We start from the raw sequence: 16788 nt of genomic DNA, 5'->3' as shown, positions 1-16788 counted from the left end.
CGAAAGCTGGAGCTCACTCCTAAGCTCTGACTTTCGGCTCCCGCAGACAGCACTGTGGGAGGGATGTCATGACGTCTCTCCCATAGATCCATGGAGACGCTGTCGGACTAGACGGCAGCGGGCACAAGAGCGGGGCTTAAGGTAAGTATTGTGTTTGTGTTTTAATTGTATTTTTTTCAGAAGCGCCAGAACTGGGGGCATGAGTATAGGTGGCATTACTACTGGGGGATTACTACAGGGGGCATTACTACTGGAGTCACTACTATAGGGGGCATTACTACTGGGGGGATTTACTACTGGGGGTACTACTATAGGGGGCATTACCACTGGGCACACTACTATTGGGAGCATTACCAATGAGTGCACTATTATAGGGGGCACTACTACTGGGGGCATCACTACTATAGGGGGCACTATTACTGGGTGGATTACTATAGGGGGCATTACTACTGGGGGCACTACTAATGGGGTTATTACCAATTGAGGCACTACTATAGGGGACATAACCAATGCGGGCACTACTACTGTGGGATTCCCACTGCAGGTACTACTAATGGGGGCACTGCATGGGGGGCACCACTACTGTGGCCATTGTGGAAGGGGCACCACTGCTGTGGGCATTGTATAAGGGGCACTACTACTGTGGGCCTTGTGTATAAGGGACACTAATTTGGGCATTGTGTAAAAGGGGCACCACTATGTGTCATAACATGAATAAGGGACTACTGTGTGGCCCAATTTGAATTGGGGATAATGTATTATAAAGGGAATTACTGTGTGTGGCACAATGTATTATACAGGGCATTACTGCGTGTAGCATGTATTATACAGGGCATTACTGCATGTGACATAATGTGTTATAAAGGCCATTACTATGTAAGGCATATTGTGTAAGGTGCTTTACTGCGCATGGCAATTATTCGCCATAAGGGGAGAGCTTGGGGGAAGCCAAGCACCTCCATAAGTGCTGGGCACACCCCACAGTGTGATGAATTGGGTGTCTTCCGCAAGGACATGCACCCTTTCCAGAAGCGCATGCAGAAGAATGCCATCTAAAAAAAGTTATTTCTTTATTTTGGGGGAAGGGGGGCGGTCGTAGGATGCAAGCGGTCGTTCTGAAACAGGGCGGCCGCTTGCATCCTGAACGGCCGCCTCCATGTCGGTCGTTAGGCTGTGGGTTAACACCATCACGACCATCGGGGCTTAAGGTAGGGTCTCGTCAAGCTTAAGCCCCAGGGAGCTTCCTGCTCTGATCGAGCAGGAAGCTCCCCACTGACATCACTGATGATGTCAGTGGGGCCGCCCCCAAACAGCAAGCGTTCCTACTGGAACGCCTTCGTTTGGCCAGGCACGCCCCCGGCCCGCCCAGAAAACGGGGCGAGCTGTCACTCAACATCGACAGCTCACCCCGTCTACGACGAGACCCCTAACGACGGATCACCCGTCGTTAGCCGGGTCTCGCGCATGCGCACAACGGAGCCGGCTAGCGCAGTGTAGGCTGGTCTCCTCTATCAGTTATTAATGTCATCCTGGTATTGTGTTACCTACACATATGGGGAATACGGGTAACAGACTCCGCACACAAGTCATGTAACCCCTATATGTACAGAAAGAGTTGCAGTTATGGCCCCATATACAGGTCCAGCTGACCAGGCTGACTACACCGACATCTAAGCACAGGACTCAATCTTTATCATGGGTGGCCAACCAGTCGGAGGCAAAGAGCCAAAAAATATATGTAGTCAACCGAAAGAGCTGATAGCATGCGCGTGTGTCTTAGCTGTCACAAGACCACGACCCATTTTTGTGTGCACGCCTTTGGTATGACATTTGCAGGAGCATGACCTTGTGTCACACCACCCTTTTTAGTCACGCTGGGGGCGAGCCCAGGACATTGAAAATACACATTTTACATAATCTTCTCAATATACATTTTTCACTGTTCAAGTGACAAAAAAAGCCAGAGCAATATAGAAAACATTGAAATAGCCACGTTCACATAATACACAGAAACAAGCCAGATCCACATAAAATACAAATCCACACAAAATACACAGAAACAAGGCAGATCCACAAAAAATACATATTGAAATCCAGAAAAACATAAAATACATTGAGAATGCCAGTGACCATTATGCTGTGCCCCCTGTAGTTGTGCCCCATATGCAGTGCCCCCTGTAGCTGTGCACATTATGCAATGCCCCCAGTAGTTGTGGCCATTAAGCAATGCCCCCAGTAGTTGTGGCCCTTATGCAATGCCCTCTGTAGCTTTGCCCATTATGCAATGCCCCCTGTAGCTGTGCCCATTATACAATGTCCCCTGTAGCTGTGCCCATTACACAATGCCCCCTGTAGCTGTGCCCTCTATGCAATGCCCTCTGTAGTTGTGCCCCTTCTGCAATGCCCCCTGTAGTTGTGTCCCTTAAGCAATGGCTCCTGTAGTTGTGACCCTTATGCAATGCCATCTGTAGTTGTGTCTCTTCTGAAATGCCCCTTGTAGCTGTGCCCATTATGCAATGCCCCCATTAGTTGTGGCCCTTATGCAGTGCCCCCAGTAGCTGTGCCCATTAAGCAATTGCCTCAGTAGTTGTGGCCTTTAAGCAATGCCCCTGTAGCTGTGCCCATTATGCAATGCACTCTGTAGTTGTACCACTTCTGCAATGCCCCCTTAGAGCTGTGCCCTTTAAGCAATGCCTCCAGCAGTTGTGCCCCTTCTGCATTGTCCGTTGTAGCTGTGCCCATTAAGCAATGCCTCCTCTAGCTGTGCCCCTCCTGCAATATCCCTGTAGTCGTGCCCCCAGCACTAGCGCTCCCCCTCCCAGTCCACACCCCTATGAAGAAACGTACCTTCACGCTGGCACCACTCCACGCCATCAGGGTTCCTGAGTCCCGCCGTCGCTGCTGCTTCTGCCGCCTGCTGGATCTAACTGGATCCAGCAGAAGTGCGGACTCCTCACATGGCGAGTGACATCAGGACACCACCCGTGCATTGCATTACTGGGAACACTGGCCTCTGAAGCGATCAGAGGCTTCTTTAGTCTCTGATGGCTTCAGAGACCAGTATTCTCAGTAAATATTGGGGGGTCTGCAGAGGCGCATTAGAAGCTCAAAAGAGCCTCATGCGGCTCGAGAGCCGCGGGTTGGCCACCCCTGATCTATAGTATCACTGAGCCCTTGTGGGAACAAGGTTTGTAATGTAAACATCCATAATGCCTCTTTAGCACATAAGTTCCTGAGCCTGTCTGCGCCCCTGCTTGTCCTCCACACATGCTGCACCCCTACATGTGACAGGTCTTCAGAAGCGCAGCTGTGATTGGTAGCAAAGTGCTGCGATACACTGTGCGGCTGGTGACCCTTTACTATGTTCATCTGTGTTCCCTGAATCTAGATTTCAGGGAGTGAATGGTACATCCAGCATACTGTATGACACAAAGGCTTTTATTATATTATTATATACATTAATGTACACAGCTTTTACAGTAGTTAGTATCGATGCAGTACCTAATATACATTAGTTGCATCAATCGGCCATAGTGTAAATAATCAGCGGCTATTTAATATCCAAAGCATATAAATGTGATATAGGTGAATAAAATGGTGAGAGCATAAACCACACTGTGGTCAGTCACCAGGAGCGTCTGCAGGTCACATATACAGAGCTGATAACACTGTAGCTGTATGTGATGGTAGCACAATAAACACCAATTGGTAGGAACTATTGGGGTCCCATGAGGATGTAGAAACTCCAACTAGGATGAGTCTCCCCAGATTAGTATTTATTGTGCACATTATTCAGATGCTATTCATTGTGTTTTCCCTCTACACACCTGGATTGTGCTCTGTGCAGCACTTTGGGTCCATGAATATCAGCTCATTGAAGTTGTATTTCTCCTGTGTCTAGTTCTCTGATGTCTATGAAGACCTGATTTCTGATTAAAACATTTCCCACACTCAGAGCATGGAAATGGTTTCTCCCCTGTGTGACGTCTCTGATGTTTAACAAGATCTGATTTCTGTGCAAAACACTTCCCACACTCAGAACATGGAAATGGTTTCTCACCTGTGTGACTTCTCTGATGACTATCAAGACCTGATTTCTGTGCAAAACATTTCCCACACTCAGAACATGGAAATGGTTTCTCACCTGTGTGACTTCTCTGATGTATAACAAGAGCTGCTTTATATGAAAAACATTTCCCACATTCAGAGCAAGTAAACGGCTTCTCACCAGTGTGTGTAATCTGATGTCTAACACAAAGAGATTTCTGGGTAAAGCATTTCCCACACACAGAGCATAGAAATGGCTTCTCACCTGTATGAGTTCTCTGATGTGTAACAAGATCAAATTTATGTGTAAAACATTTCCGACACTCAGAACATGAAAATGACTTCACACCTGTGTGAGTTCTCTGATGTGTAACAAAATCAGATTTTACTGTAAAACCTTTCCCACACTCAGAGCATGGAAATTGCTTCTCACCTCTGTGACGTCTCTGATGTGTAACAAGATGTGATATCAGTGTAAAACATTTTCCACACTCAGAACATAGAAATTGCTTCTCACCTGTGTGACATCTTTGATGTGCAACAAGATCAGATTTCTGTGTAAAACATTTTCCACACTCAGAGCATGGAAATGGCTTCTTACCTGTGTGAGTTTTCTGATGTCTAACAGAAACTGACCGACATATAGAACTTTTACCAGATTTAGAACAAGATAATATTCTATTACCTATATGAGCTGTACTGTGTGTAGCAAGTTCTGAATTATCAGGAGGAGAACGTTCCTCATGATTAGAGGGACCAAATGACATATCTGCACTGTGAAGTGCTGGATGTATATTTAGGGTAATTGGAGTTTCTCTTGAGGAATCCTGTCGGATGTTCTTATCTTCTATTTTAAAATCTGGTGACACGATGAGATCTCTCTGCGAGGTATTCCTGCTTGTGTGTCCATCTTCTGGAAACAAATGTATAAGAATAAACAACTTACATTGAGAGCAAATGTTCTTGGATATCACAGTGCTTTCTTAAGCTTAACATGTCTAACACTGAGCAGATTGTCTTCCCACCATCTGGCGTCCCCTCACCTCCATCGACAACCTCACCATCTCTTCTATCCCACAAGTCTGCTGTCTTGGAGATATCCTTAACTCCGCCCTCTGCTTCCATGCCCACATTCAGTCCCTCTCCCAGTCTTCCACTTCTACCTTCAAAATATCTCCAGGATCAGACCCTTTCTTACCCTAGAGGTAACCAAGACCCTCATCCACTCATTGTTCATCTCTACAAAGGGCTACTTCAGCCACCTCCTATGTGGCCTCCCCAACACCCATCTCTCTCCACTGCAATCTGTCCTCAACCCAGCTCATCTCCAAACTACAGCTTCTGCCTCCCCTCTACTACAGGTCCTACACTGGCTCCCCATCCCCTTCAGAATACTTTCAAGCTCCTTACAATCACCTATAAAGTCACCATATGTCTTCGCCCTTCATTTCTTTATAAATCCCTCCCTCCACACTCTCATCACCTACAGTACTTTGCTCTGCCAATGCCTGGCGTCTCGCCACCCAACTCATTATATCCTCCCACTCCTGCCTCCAAGACTTTGCCTGTGCTGCTCCTCACCTCTGGAACTCTCACTCTATCAGACTCACCACCTCTCTCCAAAGTGTCACACAGACAGTACTATTATAGTTTGAATCAATCATTGTAGACAAGCATTGGTGGAAGGACTGTGCAATAATAAGTGTGTGCTTATAGCTTTGTGTGTGTATACATGGAGTTTGTTGTGATGTGGGAGTATATGGTTTTAGAGTGCAGGGAGGAGACTGGTCAGATCTCTGGGCTGGTAACACACAGTGACATGATGTGAGGGGGGGGAGAGCAGGGGTATAATAGGGGCTGATGGCTCCTGATGTATGAGATACACCAGAAATTGAGGGGAGGAGACTGGCCAGATCACTGGGCTGGTAACACACAGTGATATGATGTGAGGGGGGAGAGCATGAGACTAATAGGGGTTGATGGCAGCTGACTACCCCACTTTGCAGATACAATTCCCTCATAAACTTTTACATTGATGTGGTGACTGAGTAAGTAAGGAGAATATGTGATGTGTTTATAACTCACCTGTGCTGATGTCTGTAGGGATTTGTTCCTCCTTACACTGCTTATCACTTCTCATATATATCTCTTCTTCTCCCTCTATATCTTCTGCCTTCATATCAGTCACATACGTCTCTTCTTCTCCCTCTATATCTTCTGCCTTCATATCAGTCACATACATCTCTTCTTCTCCCTCTATATCTTCTGCCTTCATATCAATCACATACGTCGCTTCTTCTCCCTCTATATCTTCTGCCATATTATCAGTCACATACATCTCTTCTCCATCTGTATCTTCTGCCTTAATATCAGCAAGATCTTCACTCTAAATGATCCATATAACAATAATGTCTGATTTAATTGAGACTAAACAGTATAATATCAGTGTATAAGACACACACAGCTTATCTATGCATCATGTAGTGATAGTCACTGTTGTATACTGGTGAGACCCTAAATCCCACCTACCTGATGCTCCTGTGGGATCCTGTGATTCTTCTCTGTACAATCCTGTGAATAAAGAGAACAGGGACATCTCTCTGGGGTATTTCTGTTACTGGGTCCATCTGTAGGAGACACACAGTGACTGAGTACATTGTATATATAGATGTGCCCTTACACATCTTTGCTGCAGTCGAGACAAAAAGCCCCTTACGGAACGCCAAGTTCCATGAGACACTGCTAGCGCCAGGTGACTTTTTTGCAACTTTTTTTGCTGAAAATCCATCTAAGTGACAATGCAAAGAAACCAGCAGATTAATTGACATGCAGCACTTGTATATCTGTGTGCGACTGAGTCTTTGAATCTGTATACGAAGTGCTACAATGTAGCGGCCGCAGCTTTTTTCATTCCAAGTTCCGCTGTGCTTCATATACAGACATAGGTGCAAACAGATATACAAGTGTCACATATCACATTAATCAGCACAGTCTGCTGGTGTGTCCTAGTAGCACAGGACCTGGTGGCTCACTCACACCAGGCAAGTCACACTGGGCCTGATTCAGACCCGCTCGCGAAAGCTGTGCGCTCACAAGCGGGTCGATGTTGGCCCAGTGCGCTTGCGCACGACGGAGCCGGCTCTGTTGTGCGCATGCGCGAGACCCGGATAGCGACGGGCAAGCCGTCGCTCCGGGTCTCGCTACAAAGGGGGCATGCTGTCGATGTTGAGTGACAGCACGCCCCCTTTGCTGGGTGGGCCAGGGGCGTGGCTACCCAGACGGAGGCGTTCCGTCTAGGGCCGGCCCCACTGACATCACAAGTGACATCACAATGAGACCCTACCGCAAGGGTCTCGTCGCAAGCCCGATGGTCGCGATGATCTTGACCATCGAGACCATCTTCCTGGCCGCTCGCTATAGCTGTGGGTGGTCACCCACAGCTATGTGAGCGACCAGGAGGCCGCTCTAAAATAAATCGAAGGACGGCCCTGATTCAGAGCGAGCGCTCTGTCAGAGTGTCCGGCTCTGAATCAGGGCCACTGTGTTCTGTTATTTAGGTTAGATTTGAGGACACATCTGTATGAAAGATGCTCAACTTTAGCAGAGTTGCATGGGACCAGAGTGAGCTGCCAGGCAAGTCACGCTGTGGCGTATTGAGGACAGATGTAAGACGACACATCTATAAGTGATTATCAGGTGATGTGTATATAGGGGGCCCCCATACCTGCTCTCCCCTGTACAATAAATGCCAGTCTCCTCTTACCCAGTGAGGTGAGGGGCTGGTGATTCTCCATCATCACGTCCTTGTACAGAGCCCTGTATTCCTCTATATACTCCCCCTCCTGCATGGAGACATAGACAGTGACATCCTGACACCTTATAGGAACCTGACACACACAATGATATAGTCATCACCCAGACACATCCCCGGGTGTTACTGTATAATGTCCCATTCCCAGCACTCACCTCTCCAGTCATCACCCAGACACATCCCCTGGTGTTACTGTATAATGTCCCATTCCCAGCAGTGACCTCTCCAGTCACCACCCAGACACAACCCCTGGTGTTACTGTATAATGTCCCATTCCCAGCAGTCACCTCTCCAGTCATCACCCAGACACATCCCCTGGTGTTACTGTATAATGTCCCATTCCCAGCAGTGACCTCTCCAGTCACCACCCAGACACAACCCCTGGTGTTACTGTATAATGTCCCATTCTAAGCAGTCACCTCTCCAGTCATCACCCAGACACATCCCCTGGTGTTACTGTATAGTGTCCCATTCCCAGCAGTCACCTCTGCAGTCACCACCCAGACACATCCCCTGGTGTTACTGTGTAATGTCCCATTCCCAGCAGTCACCTCTCCAGTCACCACCCAGACACATCCCCTGGTGTTACTGTATAATGTCCCATTCCCAGCAGTCACCTCTGCAGTCATCACCCAGACACATCCCCTGGTGTTACTGTATAATGTCCCATTCCCAGCAGTCACCTCTCCAGTCATCAACCAGACACATCCCCTGGTGTTACTGTATAATGTCCCATTCCCAGCATGCCCCTCTCCAGTCATCACCCAGACACATCCCCTGGTGTTACTGTGTAATGTCCCATTCCCAGCAGTCACCTCTCCAGTCACCACCCAGACACATCCCCTGGTGTTACTGTATAATGTCCCATTCCCAGCAGTCACCTCTCCAGTCATCAACCAGACACATCCCCTGGTGTTACTGTATAATGTCCCATTCCCAGCATGCCCCTCTCCAGTCATCACCCAGACACATCCCCTGGTGTTACTGTATAGTGTCCCATTCCCAGCAGTCACCTCTCCAGTCACCACCCAGACACATCCCCTGGTGTTACTGTGTAATGTCCCATTCCCAGCAGTCACCTCTCCAGTCACCACCCAGACACATCCCCTGGTGTTACTGTATAATGTCCCATTCCCAGCAGTCACCTCTCTAGTCATCAACCAGACACATCCCCTGGTGTTACTGTATAATGTCCCATTCCCAGCATGCCCCTCTCCAATCATCACCCAGACACATCCCCTGGTGTTACTGTACAATGTCCCATTCCCAGCAGTCCCCTCTCCAGTCATCACCCAGACACATCCCCTGGTGTTACTGTTTAATGTCCCATTCTCAGCAGTCACCTCTCCAGTCATCACCCAGACACATCCCCTGGTGTTACTGTATAATGTCCCATTCCCAGCAGTCACCTCTCCAGTCATCACCCAGACACATCCCCTGGTGTTACTGTATAATGTCCCATTCCCAGCAGTAACCTCTCCAGTCATGATCGAGACACATCCCCTGGTGTTACTGTATAATGTCCCATTCCCAGAAGTCACCACTCCAGTCAGCAGCTGAATGATCTTGTTGGTGAGCTCCAGGATCTTCTGGTCATTGTCTCTCTCTAGTATCAGTGAGTGAGGTGGAGGCACCATGATGGGGCTCTGGGTCCTGCTCAGTCCTCCTGACATACGGAGACGGCTGCTGGGTGTCTCACACTCACTGGATGTCTTCTTCACTACTGTGTAATCCTGTGTATTGGGAAAATATCAATGAGAAGGTCAATTAAACCACCTAAATGAGACGGTTTATTCAGGTGATCAAATTGCATAAAATTCAAGTAGACTATTTTACAAAAAAAACATCTTATAACAATCTCCCATATATATGAAAATGTGGAGTATATAGTATCTCTAGCAGCCCCAAAAACTTTTTTGTAAGTGACAGAGAAAGAACAACATACTGATAGCAATGTAATACATACCAACTACAGTGAGAACTGTGGGATTAATACTATATCCGAGAACGACTCCCTGCTGCTCGGATATTACTATAGATATAAGTGATGTCACAGTGACACTCCCAGAACCTTTCACCTCCCCAGTCATGTCCCTGTATTATTACTATAGATATAAGTGATGTCACTGTGACACTCCCAGATCCCCTCACCCCCCCCCAGTCATGTCCCTGTATTATTACTACAGATATAAGTGATGTCACTGTGACACTCCCAGATCCCCTCACCTCCCCAGTCATGTCCCTGTATTATTACTATAGATATAAGTGATGTCACTGTGACACTCCCAGAACCTTTCACCTTCCCAGTCATGTCACTGTATTATTACTATAGATATAAGTGATGTCACAGTGACACTCCCAGATCCCCTCACCTCCCCAGTCATTGTTCCTGTATTATTACTATAGATATAAGTGATGTCACTGTGACATTTCCAGATCCCCATTCATGTCCCTGTATTATTACTATAGATATAAGTGATGTCACTGTGACACTCCCAGATCCCCTCACCTCCCCCAGTCATGTCCCTGTATTATTACTATAGATATAAGTGATGTCACAGTAACACTCCCAGATCCCCTCACCTCCCCAGTCATTGTTCCTGTATTATTACTATAGATATGAGTGATATCACTGTGACACTACCAGATCCCCTCTCCTCCCCAGTCATGTACCTGTATTATTACTATAGATATAAGTGTTGTCACTGTGACACTCCCAGATTCCCTCACCTCCCCAGTCATGTCCCTGTATTATTACTATAGATATGAGTGATATCACTGTGACACCCCAGATCCCCTCACCTCCCCAGTCATGTCCCTGTATTATTACTATAGATATAAGTGATGTCACTGTGACACTCCCAGATCCCCTCACCTCCCCCAGTCATGTCACTGTATTATTACTATAGATATAAGTGATGTCACTGTGACACTCCCAGAACCTTTCACCTCCCCAGTCATGTCCCTGTATTATTACTATAGATATAAGTGATGTCACTGTGACACTCCCAGATCCCCTCACCTCCCCAGTCATTGTTCCTGTATTATTACTATAGATATAAGTGATGTCACTGTGACATTTCCAGATCCCCATTCATGTCCCTGTATTATTACTATAGATATAAGTAATGTCACTGTGACACTCCCAGATCCCCTCACCTCCCCCAGTCATGTCCCTGTATTATTACTATAGATATAAGTGATGTCACAGTAACACTCCCAGATCCCCTCACCTCCCCAGTCATTGTTCCTGTATTATTACTATAGATATGAGTGATATCACTGTGACACTACCAGATCCCCTCACCTCCCCAGTCATGTCCCTGTATTATTACTATAGATATAAGTGATGTCACTGTGACACTCCCAGATCCCCTCACCTCCCCAGTCATGTCCCTGTATTATTACTATAGATGAGTGATATCACTGTGACACTCCCAGACCCTCTCACCTCCCCAGTTATGTCCCTGTATTATTACTATAGATATAAGTGATGTCACTGTGACACTCCCAGATTCCCTCACCTCCCCAGTCATGTCCCTGTATTATTACTATAGATATGAGTGATATCACTGTGACACCCCAGATCCCCTCACCTCCCCAGTCATGTCCCTGTATTATTACTATAGATATAAGTGATGTCACTGTGACACTCCCAGATCCCCTCACCTCCCCCAGTCATGTCCCTGTATTATTACTATAGATATAAGTGATGTCACAGTAACACTCCCAGATCCCCTCACCTCCCCCAGTCATGTCCCTGTATTATTACTATAGATATGAGTGATATCACTGTGACACTACCAGATCCCCTCACCTCCCCAGTCATGTCCCTGTATTATTACTATAGATATGAGTGATATCACTGTGACACTACCAGATCCCCTCACCTCCCCAGTCATGTCCCTGTATTATTACTATAGATATAAGTGATGTCACTGTGACACTCCCAGATCCTCTCACCTCCCCAGTCATGTCCCTGTATTATTACTATAGATGAGTGATATCACTGTGACACTCCCAGACCCTCTCACCTCCCCAGTTATGTCCCTGTATTATTACTATAGATATAAGTGATGTCACTGTGACACTCCCAGATCCCCTTACCTCCCCAGTCATGTCCCTGTATAATTACTATAGATATGTGATGTCACTGTGACACTCCCAGATCCCCTCACCTCCCCAGTCATGTCCCTGTATAATTACTATAGATATAAGTGATGTCACTGTGACACTACCAGATCCCTCTCACCTCCCCAGCCATGTCCCTGTATTATTACTATAGATGAGTGATATCACTGTGACACTCCCAGACCCTCTCACCTCCCCAGTTATGTCCCTGTATTATTACTATAGATATAAGTGATGTCACTGTGACACTCCCAGATCCCCTCACCTCCCCAGTCATGTCCCTGTATTATTACTATAGATATAAGTGATGTCACTGTGACACTCCCAGATCCCCTCACCTCCCCAGTCATGTCCCTGTATAATTACTATAGATATGTGATGTCACTGTGACACTCCCAGATCCCCTCACCTCCCCAGTCATGTCCCTGTATAATTACTATAGATATAAGTAATGTCACTGTGACACTCCCAGACCCTCTCACCTCCCCAGTCATGTCCCTGTATTATTACTATAGATATAAGTGAAGTCACTCTGACATGCTCAGATTCGCTCACCTCCCCAGTCAGCAGGTAGATGATCTCCAGTGTGAGATTTAGTATCCTCGCAGTCATGTGACTCATCACTGCACAGAAATATAGGAATAAATATAATTATTAGATGCTATTTCTTACCAGTTATGTATGTTGTGTGCACATATTACACAGTGCTTTACAGGGAATATTTAATCACATCTGTCCCTGCCCCAGGGGAGTTTACAATCTACATTTCCTACCACATGGACAGCCTATACACACACACACACACCAGGGGTATTTATGAAAGAAGCCAACTAACCTACCAGTGTGGCTTTGGAGAATGGGAAGAAACCAGAGCACCTGGAAGAAATCAATGCAAACAAGGAAAAACCTACAGAATCCACACATAGAGGACCTTGGTTGGGAATTGAATTCACGACCACAGAGCAGAGTAGAAATGCTGTCCACTACGCTATCATGTTGCCTATATAAATGTAAGAGTACACTGAGTGACCACTAAGTCCCCTCATTCCCAGAGCCATAGAGTCTAGGTCAGTGTTTCTCAGAAGTTCCTCTGCCCCAGCTTCATAGGGCTGCTCACTGACCACCACACGGCATTGCTGGAGGTCACACCAAAGGTCCTCTCATGGCCAATAATCTTGATGCAGGGAAGCCACCTCGGTCCCGAAAGACCTACTATTTAATCTTTAATTTGTCCCTACTGTACCCTTCAATGAGTTTCAATGGGACATAGAGAAAAATACCCTACAGAGAAAACTTAAACTCAAAGAATTTTTTAAAGATCAAGTGATGGAAAACAAGGATCAAATTCCTTCTAAATTGAAAGCTGTGGGCCCCCGCTGCTCTTTTGAACCCCAATCAAACTCCAACATCAAAACATACGTCAGAATCTTGGACCATGAGTTAGCGAGCACTGAAATAAAAAAAGTTCCGATTCACCCTAACCGCTCTGTCTTGGAACGCCAAGCACTGTTTGCATTATCCAACAACAAAAATCTTATAATCCGCCCTGTGGACAAGGGCGGCGCTATAGTGCTGCAGGACCTTACTGATTATCGATTAGAAGCTGAATGCCAACTTTCTGATAGAGATGTGTATTCTAAGCTTCCTGGTGACCCTACAGCATCATGCAAGAAAAAAATAATGACTATTCTTCAACAGGCTATGGACTTGCAATTGATCACAGCAAAACTTATAGAGTCATTAATTCCAGCTTTTCCAATAGTAACCCCTGTTTTACTTGATTCCTAAGATCCACAAAGGCATTGATCCTCCGCCCGGATGCCCCATAGTCTCGGCTAGGGGCTCGCTATTACAGCCCTGTGCAATTATTTGGGATAATTTATTGCAGCCCCTTATTCAGAACAAACCTTCGTTCTTACTTGATACCACCAGCTTGCTGGAGAGAATTAAATCTATTGCTTGTGTACCTAAAACTTGTTGACTTATAGGAATTGATGTAGTCTCTTTATATAATTAGATTCCTCATGATTTCAGTTTGGTATTTGTAAAAAAATCACTGGAATTGCTACTAACAACTTCTTTATCTATGATAAAAGCTTTTTCCTACAGACAAAGGGCTGCGCTATGGGTTCTAGCGCAGCCCCGGTCTATGCGAATATCGTAATGTTTGAAGTATAGCGATACACAGGTTGTTTAAAAGATATTTTCCTACTCTTGTTTCATTGATGATCTGCTCAATTTTTGGAGTGGAGAAGGACATGAGTTCCAGCTATTCATGGAAAATCATAATAAAATCAATTAACCTATTAACATGAGTAGGCAAGAAATTCATTTTCTAGATGTCAAAATAATTATTGATAACAACTCTATAATTACAACATTATACACAAAACCCACAGATAGAAATTTGCTGCTACAAGTGCAAAACTGAGAGTCTGATCCGGGGGCTCCCCTACTCACAAATGATTGGGGTGAGGCGTATCAATAGTGATCCTTTGAGAGCCAGCAATCAACTAAATGAGCTTATTGAAAGGTTTTATGCCAGAAGATACTCACGAAAAGCCTTAGAGCAAACTAAAGCAAAAGTTATGGTGCTTAATAAGAGATCAACTTTTATCACGGAAAGAGAGGAAAAATTCTTCTATTCCAAAATTTCCTTGGGTCAACAGGTTTAACACAGCGTCCCAAGTGATTAACCAAGTTTCTAAGAAACATTGGCCTATCATCGAATCAGACAGCAATTTACATCTTACTGGTGCCCAGCTTATGCCAAGTTATTCACAAGGAAGCAATTTGCGTGATCGCTTGGTGAAGACCGATATTTCTAAGTTGAATGAAAATCCCTCAACTAGGTTCTTTACACATGCAAAAGTGGGTTGCATTAAATGCCCGTGTATCACATGTCAATATCTCATTGTAGGTAATTCGGTTTCGCACCCCCATAGTGGAAAAAAGATCTCCATCAAGTACTTATTGAACTGCAATACAAGTTATGTGGTTTATCAAGTCATCTGCCCATGCGGCCTCACCTACATTGGTAAGACCGAAAGGAAATTTAAGGAGCGTATGGCGGCACACCGCTCCGCCATTCGTCAAGCCCTAGAATCAGGCACTAGTGAACAGCCGGTAGCTCGGCACTTTGCCATATTTAAACATCCCTTGGCCAGCATACGCTACCATATGATTGACCACCTTCCCCCCCTTTGCGTGGAGGTGATCGAGCTTCAAAATTATTACAGTGTGAAGCACGTTGGATATCCCGTTTGGATGTGGTCCATCCTAGGGGCCTAAATGAAAGTATTTCATATGATAGTGTTTTGTAACTTTAATCTGTCCTCATGGAGCCTTAGGTACAAAGGCACTATAAATTCATTTAGTAGCCCAACTGTGAGTTCTCCAATATCGCACTGATGTGTCAGCTTTTCTGACTTTGTGCGTATAATGGTAACATAAAGTTTATGTATTAGCTTCTCTGTGGGCTTTTTTCTTGATATTGGTCCAAGATGTCAGCTGTTAGGGGTCTCTTTAGCTTGTAGCGACTAAACTTACCATTACTTAGCCCCCAGCTGAGAGCCATGTGATTGGTGCAATAGGCAGTCATGTATGTGTATTGTGTTTCTTTACATGTCTTTTTATATGTACTCATTTTTGTCCATTAGGAGTTACTTTAGTAACCATGGTGATGGTGTCATAGGTATGAGCGTCCACTGACAGCGTGATGACGTCATCCAACAGCACCGCCGGGCGGGTGCGCAGTCCCAGAGCCGGGGAAACGGCTTCACGTGTGATGAGATGCCTGTATATAAGGTATGTTTGTGTACAGCTTTGTTATCTTGAAAAAAGTCTTTATTGAACTAAAAGGTTGATATACCCCACCGCCTCTTGTCAGCTGTTGTTGTATGCTGTGAGTGCCGCACCTTCCGTTCTCTCTCTCTATATACACACACACAGCACTGGGCCATGATGTATTTGTCTGACCATAAATGATACAGATAATCACTATATACGTCTCCCATCACACAGCTGGTCAGTGCTGAGGGGTTATTGGCCCTGGTTAGACCAGGCTTTATATCCTCTTTATGTTACGTTCTGTGTATTTCCTGACTTATTGCGCTATACAGATAACACCTCGGTCATTTCTTACTGACACTATTACAGGTTACACTTTATTATTAGTAGGGTGAGTGCCCCAAAAAAGAGAGAACTTTCTGCTTTTGCTATTTGTATAATGATAATGCAGCACCAGAGCCTGCTCCACCTGTATTATACCAACACTGGGGTCTGCTCCACCTGTATAAAAATAATGCAGCAGTCTGCTCTAGCTGTACTATTATAACAAAAGGTTCTGCTCCACCTGTATTATACAAGCACTGGTTTCTGCTCCACCTGTATAAAGAGAATACAACACCAGAGTCTGCTCCAGCTGTATTATAGTAACAAAAGGTTCTGCTCCTCCTGTATCATACCAACACTGGGGTCTGCTACACCTGTATGATAATGCAGCACCAGAGTCTCCTCCAGCTGTATTAGAGTAACAAAAAGTTCTGGCATCTGCTCTACCTGTATACTCAAAGTGCAGCATTAAAGGCTGCTCCAGCTGTATTATAGTAACACCAGTGCACCAGTGTCTGTTACACGTGTATTATATAGAACACTGGTGTCTGATCTACCTGTATGATTATAATGAGGCACCACATTCTGCTCCCCCTGTATAATAACAATAAATACCATCACCTGCTGCTTATTCCTGCTGGGACCGTCACCCGGAAGTAGCAGTTATACAAGAAGACACGCCCCTC

At 45.6% G+C, this 16788-nt stretch overlaps 1 protein-coding gene across 1 annotated transcript in view; it reads right to left on the bottom strand.

The window, feature by feature from the left end:
* Positions 1-3434: 3434 nt before the first annotated feature.
* The window catches only part of LOC148442669 (uncharacterized), an 89832-nt gene continuing 76478 nt past the window's right edge, over positions 3435-16788 (bottom strand). Inside the window, exon 6 of the mRNA XM_088463662.1 lies at positions 3435-4957. Coding sequence (XP_088319788.1) covers positions 3867-4957 — 1091 coding nt within the window. The 3' untranslated portion in view covers positions 3435-3866. The remainder of the gene's footprint in view (positions 4958-16788) is intronic.

The sequence above is a fragment of the Taudactylus pleione genome, unplaced genomic scaffold (assembly GCF_031769625.1).
Source record: "Taudactylus pleione unplaced genomic scaffold, aTauple2 ptg001421l, whole genome shotgun sequence".
NCBI lineage: Eukaryota > Metazoa > Chordata > Amphibia > Anura > Myobatrachidae > Taudactylus > Taudactylus pleione.
The sequence above is the reverse complement of the archived record's forward strand: the minus strand, read 5'-3'. Positions and strand labels throughout refer to the sequence as shown.